The sequence below is a fragment of the Heloderma suspectum genome, chromosome 10, assembly GCF_057233095.1.
Source record: "Heloderma suspectum isolate Gila_16-S chromosome 10, 16-S_ref, whole genome shotgun sequence".
Taxonomy (NCBI): domain Eukaryota; kingdom Metazoa; phylum Chordata; class Lepidosauria; order Squamata; family Helodermatidae; genus Heloderma; species Heloderma suspectum.
In genome coordinates this window covers 21,976,068-21,986,001 of record NC_139467.1, presented here as the reverse complement: position 1 = coordinate 21,986,001, position 9,934 = coordinate 21,976,068, and the positions used below count along the sequence as shown (strand labels likewise).

At 49.1% G+C, this 9,934-nt stretch overlaps 1 protein-coding gene across 2 annotated transcripts in view; it reads left to right on the top strand.

The window, feature by feature from the left end:
- LUZP1 (leucine zipper protein 1) overlaps window positions 1–6,584 on the top strand; it is a 68,925-nt gene extending 62,341 nt beyond the window's left edge. For both annotated transcript variants that reach the window (XM_084815495.1, XM_084815496.1), the window contains exon 3: window positions 6,388–6,584. In XM_084815495.1, coding sequence (XP_084671621.1) covers window positions 6,388–6,570 — 183 coding nt within the window. In that variant the 3' untranslated portion in view covers window positions 6,571–6,584. The remainder of the gene's footprint in view (window positions 1–6,387) is intronic.
- The last annotated feature ends 3,350 nt before the right edge of the window (window positions 6,585–9,934 follow it).

The window sequence follows — 9,934 nt, the reverse complement described above, 5'->3', positions numbered from 1 at the left end:
CCGTGGGCTTTCGGCCCCTTCAGGCCGCGTGAAGTCTGTGGACTTTTGGCCCCCTCAGGCCATGCGGAGTCCATGGACTTTCAGCCCCCTCAGGCCATGCGGAGTTCGTGGACTTTTGGCCCCCTCAGGCCGTGCAGAGTCTGGACTTTCGGATGATTTTTTTACTTTCCCGAAATTTACGCATATAAATCCGTAGAAAAATACATAAGTTTCTGCTGAGGAAACGTTGAATGGAATGGGGGACAATACACTAAATGTTACGCACTGAGGTAAATTATGTAAATACTTACGTAAATACCTAAATATTTACGTAATTACTTCCATATTTTTCCGCATGATGAAAAAAGATATTCGCATCCGTCTGTGGGTGGATGATGGAACGAAAGGCGCCTGACAATCCACGAAACACAGACGGAGCAGATTTTACACAGTCCATACATCCCTACTGACAGGTGGGTCTGTGGATGCCTGCTTCTAGCTAGGCCTGGCATAAGAACTGCTGAGATAAGGTACATGGAACACTTTGAACACTCAGCAAAATCTCTATGAGCTTATTGTTCAGCGTTATACTAAAAGAAAGAGAATTAGGGTGTGTGGGCTCTTCCTTGCCCTTATCAAGGCCTATTTCTAAGAAGTCGGGAAGATCTCTTGTACAGCCTCGTAACTCTTCGGAAGGAACACATGGATAGCTTTAGTGGTGGAGTCTTAACAATGAGACCTGTTGACTGCAGGTCATGGGATCTCGAGGGAGAATCCCATAGCCTACAAAACAGAGAGAAATGATCCTCGATCCAAGTGAGGAGTCAGTCATAAGAAATGGCTGCTCTGTGAGGCAAGGTGAAGCAGCTGTCTCAAGCAGTGGATTGATTTTATTTTATACATTTATCCACCACTCTTCAACCACATGATTCCCAGGGTGGGTTATATCAAAATAAAATAACAAAGAAAAATCTATTAAAAGGTCACACATCGACAGACACGTGACCAGCAATTAAAAAGCGGTAGATGCCAGTTTAAAAAATCAAAACTTGAAATATCTGGGAGAATAAAAAGGGGGTTACCTAGCTCCAAAAAGATAGCAAAGTGGGTGCCAGGCAAGCCTCTCTGGGCACTGAGTTCCATAAATGGGGAGCCACTCCTAAAAAAGGCTCTCTCACTTCAAATGGAGGGGGCACCCTAATTTTGGATGCCATTAAAGATGGCAGAATGGGAGAGATGAGGAGATCTGTTCCACTGGGCACAATCCATAGTGAATTTCTCAAGGGCAAACCTAACTGCTATCATGCCCTTTAGTATAAGTTTTATTATTTCACACACCATAAATTTCACATTCACTTCATCAGCTGAAGGTGCAATCCTATGTGTGTTTAGACAGGAAAAAGCCCTACAACTCCCAGTATTCCTCATCCTCTTTGCTTAGGGCTATGGTGTAGAAATGGCTGCTTTTTGGTCATGCTGTTATATGAAATGAAACCCCTTATTAGAGTGGCATTTGTCCTATTGCCTGTGTTGTACAGCAGGGGTTGGCAGAAGGTCGATCAGCATCGCCTGGTGGATCCCTGGGTCCTTCTGCAGTAGGACTTTTCCCTGTCTAAACACGTACAGGATTGCGCTATGCATTAAGTTGCTTTCTTATAATGGGGCCAGCTTCCTGGAGGACTGTGCCCCGTAGGGCTGATTGTGCTCAAAAGCAGCCCAGCGAGGACTGAGCAGTCTCAGTGGGCCCAGAATTCTGAATGAATGTTGTGGGGGGAAATGCAAAACCTTAGGGTTAATAAGTAATAAATGATGGAGATAGGACTAGATCAGTGGTGGGGAACCTCTTTCAGCCCGAGGGCCAAATTTAATTTCAGGGAAGCTCTTGGGGGCCACATTCCAATGGTGGGTGGGGCTGAAGGCAGAGGAGGCAGGGCCAGTGGCAAAAGGGGGTGGGGCCAAAATGCAAAACATACTAGCGTGTTGCAGCTTAAAATGCTAAGAGATGCATTTCAACCTTTTGGAACGGGGGAAAACTGCACAAAAGCTGGGAAACAACCGAAGACATCGAAGGCTGCAGGAAAGGGGGTGTGGCCAGGAGAAGGGGGCATGGTGATCCAAGGAACCCTGGAGGGGCACATTTGTCCCCCAGGCCTACCATTTGTCCCACAGGCCTGCCAGGTTTGGCCCCCAGGCCTTGACAGTGGTTATAGGATAGTGTTCTATAATCCTTTCTTATACATTTTAATCCTTTCTTATACATTTTGGCACCTTTAATCTAGAATGCAGCGAGGCAGGAAGTGCTTGTTACACCCAAATCAGCTCTCCTGTCTTTTAAACCTGCACTATAAATATCCTGTGACTCAAACAGCTCCTTCCATTGCCCCAGTACTGTCACAGGTAAGACACGGTTGTTGTTTTTCCCTAACAGAACTGCGCAGACATTCCACAAACATAAATGCCTGCTGAAAGTGGCGATGACAAAAGAACAAGAGCAGCCCGCCACGAAAAACATAAAACCAAAATACCATCCAAAATGAGCGTGTTGCAAAGTCTGATACATAAATAATGGTATTGGCAAAATCATTATCGAACACTCGGCAACAAAACCGAAGTCGTAGTCACTCAACGTATAAGGGGAACATCTGCAAATTAAAATTATTCAGGAAAATAGACCAATTGTACCGATAAAATCCACAAATAGCCATTTGATGATCCAACCACAAGGATGTTAGATAGTTTAAGAGGGAAGCTGCTCAGCCAGCCTGTCTCTTTAACAGCTTGCATCACGAGCCTAAGATGCACAACTTGAACAGGTCCTGCTCAGTATTGGCTACTGTATTGGCTACTGGAGGATTTTTATTTATCCCATTTATATATCCCTTTTCTTCCATTGACCTCAAAGTAGTTTTCCTATCCAGGCACATTGACTCTACCCAGAGCTGCCCAGCTTCAGCAAAGTTGGCACGTTTGCGTGCCTTCAGCTCATGTCCTGAGGATGCTAGGAGTTGTAGTCCAACACATCTGGAAAGCACCCATTTGGGGAAGGCTGCCTTGAAGGAATAGTAAGCATTTTGGGTGCTGCCAAAAAACCTGGAGACATGCCAACCTCCTAAAAGAACTGGAAGGTCTCAAGTAGTTGGGGACCTATTGCTGAATTGCCGTATAAGAGCGGTGGGCAGACTTCAGGCTTACAGGATTTACTTTGGTTTTTTACTAGAACTCCAAGATCTGCCAGATCCAGGTGCAAAAGACATACACTTCACATTACAGAATTCTGAGCCCAAGAATATGTATCGAGTACCAGAACTCAACAGAGCTTTGAGTCCTTCCGCTCCTGCTTCTCTCCCCCGGCTCCTGCTGCTGCCTCCTTCATTTCAGCAGTATAATTTAAGGTGGTTGCAGGGACACTGCTATTTTTAAACAGTCGGGAGTCCTTGCTGATCTACTGCAAAAGTACCCACACATCTGCCAGTAGATGCTGATCTACCCTGTGCCAACCCCTGCTGTACAACACAGGCAATAGGACAAATGCCAAGGGGTTTCATTTCATATAAGAGCATGACCAAAAAGCAGCCATGTCTATGCTATAGCCCCTGAAATACTTGAAGCTGCAAATTAAATTGTCTTGCTTTTGCTTCTGATGGTGCAGCCGCACTACGTATGAGTTATCAGACGTGGGCAGTGAAAGGAGGTGGCAAGGCTGACCTAAAGGGAGGAACAACACTAAGCACAGTGCTGTCCCCATCACTAGGATCTCTCATTGCACTGCAACCAAGCTTGTTTTAACCCCAAAGTGGAAGCAACTCAAAAACAGCAGCACCAATTCCTAAGGTCCATAGTCCAAACAGACCCCGGGGTGCCACCTTAGGAACAGCCTTCCGACTGGCTTTTGCCAATAGCCCTTCCCTGTCACCCAAAGGTTCAGAGTTTAAGGGAGCAACCCTATGGCCCACTAGACACTGTCTAGAGGGCCATAGGATATGCTGTTTTCCGGGAACCGACCTTGGAGCCCGTGCTCCGAGGTCGGTTCCCGGAAAACTGACCCCCTCACACACATCCGCACTGCCTCGGAGGCAGTGTGGAGAAGCCCCATCCTCCACACTGAGAAGAGAAGCATGGAGCATCTGAAAAGGGGCGTTCCGGGGCGGGGAGAGCGGAGCTGCGTGTATGACACATCCAATGTGCCATACAGCAGCCTCCTCTCCCAGTCCCCTCCCCCGCCTCTCCTGCCTTGCTTTGGATAGGCAGTCAGTCACCTCCGAGCTTGGAGGTGGCCACCTATCTTGATAGGATTGCGCCCCAAATATGATTTTCCAAATTGCTCTATTCCAATCAAATGGTACAGGCTTATAAATAGCAACCAGCCTAATCACCTGGGGTGAGTACTAATTGCTTCCAGGTGAAGCCTTTGTAAATTGGAACCAGCTGGTTCTCTCTCCCCCCCCCTTTCAGGTCATTTATGCACAATAAACAATAGGAATGCCTAAACAGGTTAACGGACAGCATTTTTCTTGTGGACTAGTAGCCTTCGTAGACTTATTTATACGGCTGAAAAAGTAGCTCCTCCTAAGCGTCATCTCCAGAGAAGGCCCTGGCACCTCTGCTTGCGGTGGAAACAGCTTTTGAGTCCGCTGGTGCTTGTGCGGGTGAAACTGGGAATGCTGGAGTCCAAACCTCTGACATTTGGATAATAAAATCCTGTGAAATATCATAGAATGCACATTCCTTGTGGCAGAGGAAAAGCTTGACACGGTCCCGCGAATGCTTACAAAACCAGAAGGGGACAATTTAAGATGTGTGTACATCTTTTTTTAAGACACATGATTTCGAGGGCAGCTTAGTTGTGAGCATTGCAGGGTTTGTACTTGGATAATGCAGCTAGCTTGGTCTTGTGGCATAGTTCCCTCTGCTGGTGGCAGCATGTAAGTGCAGTAAGACCATTAATTTAAAACCATGCAAAGCCATTTAATAATAGAAAGCAATCGGGAAACAATATCTCTACCATAGGATAGCAAATGATCCCCACTCCATGTTAACAAAATTTCTTATTAAATGCCACCCAAAGCTCGGCAAACATTTTCAAGCTAGCAAGCTGCACATCCTATAATCATCATCACAGGAACTCCTGGGGTCGTAAAGCTAGATCAGCCCTTGAAAGAGAAAACTGCTTGGGCAGAGTGGAGGCATAAAGCCAGGCCCACATCTAACAAATCTATTCATTAGAACCATAGAGTTTTAAAAGTTGGAAGGGGCTTTGGAGGTCATCTAGGAAGAAAGCTAGGCTCAAATCCTTCTTGCTGATACACTAGATTTCAAGCATGTTGAAATCTGGAAGAAGCAATCAAGCATGCCCCTCCTCTCCCCAATACCTGCAGTATGAAGAAGCACACGTAGCTTTTTCTTCCTGTTTAAATCAGCTCACGACTGGAACGGCCAAGCTTAAATCAGAGCTGGATGAGAAGGTGGCACATTGCTCTCAGGCTAGGCAAAAGCAGGCTATGAATTCCAAAAAGCCCTGAATGTCTAGTCTTCCCAGGGAATGGCTCTGTCTTTCTCAGGCATATCCCTCTTAAAAGGACTGACCTAGCTTAGTGACCCCAGAAGTTTCTTTGTTGATTTGGGGGTAGGGTGCGCAGTTACTAGAATTAGCTTTTGGCTACTTTCAAGCCTATAACAGCAGTCGTAAGGACTAGAAACTTAACTTTTTCAAGAAACAGAAGCTGATATTCTCAAGGTGCTAAATTCTTCACCCAGTACCAAAATCTGCCCTTGTGAGGCAAAATCCTAGGATGCTCACAACCCTGATTATGCCTATGTCTTCCTCCCTCCCTCCCCTCTCCATCCACCTGATTTTTATCCCACCCTTCCTCCAAGAAGCTCAGGTTGGCATACATGGTTCCTGTCCTTTACCCTCAGAGCAACCCCGTGAGGTAGGTTAGGCTTGGAGAGAAAGAGGAAGAGAGGGTCGGAGAGGGGGCAAATGAGAGTGAGTGTCACCTAGTAAACTTTTAAATTGACTGGGGATTTGAACTGAGGCTCACCCATATGGCAAGCTTCTCCCTTGCCTCCATTTTTTCTGCCTGTTTAGTGTCTATTTTTTTATTTTATTTTTTACTTATTATTTGGCCCACTCACTGCAGCTTGACCTCATGGGTGGGTGCTGCAGTTAGGATTTGATGCTGCTCTAACGTTGGCACCTGTGCTATTTGGCATTTCTCAGTTGATGATGATGCGTTTTTCCACAGCCATCCCAGTAAAGCTACAGTGCATTTGGGGTGTAGGAAATCACCATGAGGGAAACGAGAGGGCTGGGCCAAACGGCTTTGCCTGCACTGCTTGACTGGAAGCGGTGACAGCAGGGCTCCACCCTATTAAAGCACCCAACCTTTTTTCCTGGTTTTGGTACAGGAGGAAAACAAAGATTTTGTTCCCAGTTCCAGAAGAAAACCGTTTGGCTCTTCAGAGCAGCTTGCCTGGGCTGACACGCCGAGGAAGAGGCCAGACACCAAACTGGAGCCATCCCGCCAGCTACCGGGCAGCAAGGCCGAAGAACGGAGACGTTGGTCCAAAGGCTACTCAGAAGACAACTGAACCAGCTGAGGGTGAGGCAAGTTCTTGTGCTCTTGTTGTTGTTGGCGAGAGATCCTCATGCCCACTTAGTCTGTTCATGGTCCTCGTGCCCGCTTTGTCCTTACAAGGTCCTCCTGCCCACTTCATCCTTTCATGAGAAGTGCCGAAGAGCTGATTCAAACACTGAGCAGACTGCATGGTATAGTTCCTGCAGGGCTGAACCATCTTAGCTATGCTCTTAACTGGCAGGAAGGTGTGCGCGTGTGTAAATTGTTTGTTCAAAAGCATCCCCAGATTAAAATCTGACCCCTGGCCCCTGTTGTGGTCACTTTGCTCTTCAGGGGAGAGTTTGATGTGTGGTTCTTGTTAAACAAACCATCCGCCCTCCCCACCATACATATCTGAGGCAACACTGAGTTTGAACTGGCTTTTACACAGGACAGCCAGTTGGGAGTTGGGGGGCAGTGTCGGACTAGGACTAAATCCGCTCTCAACCATGCAGCTTTCTGGGTGACCTTGGGCCAGTGACACAGTCTGAGCCTGACCTGCCTCACCAGGGTGTTGTGAGGATAAAATGGGTAAAAGGGTGGGTAGAAACGTGTATGCTGTGTTGAACTCCCCTGAGGAAGGGGTATAAAAATGCAGTAGTATAACCATGTAATTTAATAAGTGCGGAGGTTGTAGCTAAGACTGATGATGTGCCTTTCCTGCCCCAGCAGGGAGAAAATGGTATTCAGTAATTATAACTGTTGGACACAAACTCATGGAGTGGGTGCCCTCCAGGTTGGGGGAGGCTGAACAGAGCTGATGGGAATTGTAGTCCAACATATCTGGAGGGCCCCAGGCTGCAGAAGGCTGTCATAGAGGATAGCTTTATGAACAGCTGCCAGCTATCATACCTAAATAGTTCACAGCAGTGGAGGCTGGTGGGTCCCATGTCAGTGGGGCGGTGAATCTGCTCCGGGTTTCCGTCAGAACTCTAAACCAGCATTAGAGCAAAGCACCTTGGAGAGCTCCTTTAGAGTTCTGACTGAAACCTGGAGTGGATTCATTGCTCCACTGACATTGGAGCCACCAGCCTCCACTGGTTCACAGTATGCCACTGGGTACCAGTTGCCCAAGGGAGCAGCGGGGAATTTCTTGTGGGCTTCCCAGAGACATTTGCCTCCTTATCGTGGGAAATGGGCCACTGGACCAAATGGAACCCTTGGTCTGATGCAGCAGGGTTGTTCTTCTGATCCAGTGACCCTCCTTATCTGTGCCTTTTGCTGTGAACGCAGGTGATGCTTGGCTTGAGTTGTTTCCTCCAGTTGCCTCAGTGGTGGCAACGTGTGAACCCCATGCACGAAGCAGCTGCTCCCCTTTTTAAACCACAGCCAGGAGTTGAACCCTCACATCCAGGCTGAGTAGGGAAGGCAAACACAGAGGTTTTGGAAGGTGGCAGTGATTGGTGCAAAAGATGGATAGTTGTCCAAAGAGTCCAGTGCTTGATTGGTTGTTTCTCTCCCTCTCTCTCCCTCTCTCTTACTTTCTCCCCTCCAGGGTCTTTCCCACCCCAGTTGCATGACTCCCAGAAGCTGAACCTCATCCTTCCCCCTCCACTGGCCTTCGGTGCAGCCAGTCCACCACAGGGACATGTACAGTGCCTGACTTTTAACCCTTTCAGCGCTCAAGGCTCCCCTTCCTCCCCCCACCTTCCCCTAGCCTTGGGTGGACGTTTTTGTGTTTTGTTTTTAAAGATGGCTTTGCGTTTTCCTTCTCCTCCATGGAGGAGGCCGCAGAGACTTTGCTCAGGGGAATCCCACTCCACAGTCTTACCAAGCTTGAATCAACGGTAACCCTTGGCTAGTGACCAACTGAGTCTCTGTAGAGGCATCCAGGAGCTTTGGATCCTTGGAGCAGAGGACCATGACCTCCATCTTCTGTTCTGCCATGTCCTGGAGAGGCAAGAGGTGGGGGTGTTTTTTGCAGGGCGGGGAGTAACCACTGCACGTGGAGAGCTACGATCATCTCCTTGCAGAACCTCAAGGAGCCCAGACTCTACACAGAAGCCACGCAGCAGCACCCTACGACTCGTCGTTGCTCACTGTGGATTTTTGCTGCTCTGCCTTCTGAAAGCGGTTTACACTGAACCTGGATGCCGCAAGCGCCCCCTGAGACGCAGCTCTGGAAGGGGTTGTTCAGGCAGAGGAGGCCACTGCTTCACATGTGCCACAGCTTCTCTCCCCCCTTCCCACCTGCACTGCAGTGGCTTGCCCACTCATAAAAAAACCTTTGCCTAAGCCTGGCATACAAGCAATAACCTGAAACCCACCCTGTACACGCCCATCTCCCACTCCGCAGACTGTGTGAGAGAGCAGCCCTCTCTCCCCTCGGCTCATAAGAACCTAAGAAGAGCCCTGCTGGATCAGACCAAGGGTCCATCTCGTCCAGCATTCTGTTTGCACAGTGGCCAACCAGCTGCCTGTGGGCTCCCCGCACCCAGGGCCTTGCTTTCTTCCTTGACTGCGAGCCATGCCCCTCAGCTCCTTGGGCTTCAAGGCTAGCAAGATCCGGACGTGCAGGCTCTGGCTGGGATGGATCAGGCGAGCAAAGATGCCTCACCACCTCCTCCAGCCGCATCTCACCCAGGCCGAGGAGGCAACACTCCCTGGGGCTTCGCATGCTCGGCGGAGCCTTCCCTGCATTACTTGAACAGCCTGAGGTCTCAGCGTGGGCTGCATTGCTCCTCCTCACTGGGATTTTGGGCACCGTAGCTGGTGGGGCAGGAGGGAGAGAAGAGTCTCCTTCGTTCAGCACCTCAACACATCGGGGCGGGGGGCATTCCTTTATTTCTGCTACCTCACTCTTCACTCGCTTGGGCAAAGGCACCAGTGGGGAGACTGCCAGAGGCCCTCTTCTTCCACAGTCAGCAGCCTGAATGTTGAACTCGCTGCTGTCCCCGGCCGCCACGCACCTGCCTCTCCTTCTTGGTCTTCCTCCGTGCATCTGGCGCAAAAGGCTCTGATGCTGCTGCACTGTAAGTCTTCTGCTCCACCTCGCCCAGCCTGCTCCCGAAAGGATGGCACAGCATAGGACGCCACCCCCCTTTTAGAACACTCCCCTTTGGGTCTGTCCACGCATGCCTGCACGTCACGCAGCGGCTTGCTGGATGTGTAAATTCATGGCACTGAAAAGTGCTGGCCGTGGAGAGCGGAGGGGAGTCCTCTGGGCCGTTACGTCTCTGGGACCCAGTTTGTACATGCGAGCGACTCAAGGCTCCACTCATCATCAAGCAACAAACCTGTGTGTGCAAAAAGGGCCCTTTGAGGATAAAACCACTCATTACTCCAGCAAGCAAGTGCGTGATGGCCAGAGAATGGTAATGTTAGTGTGGGGGGGGATT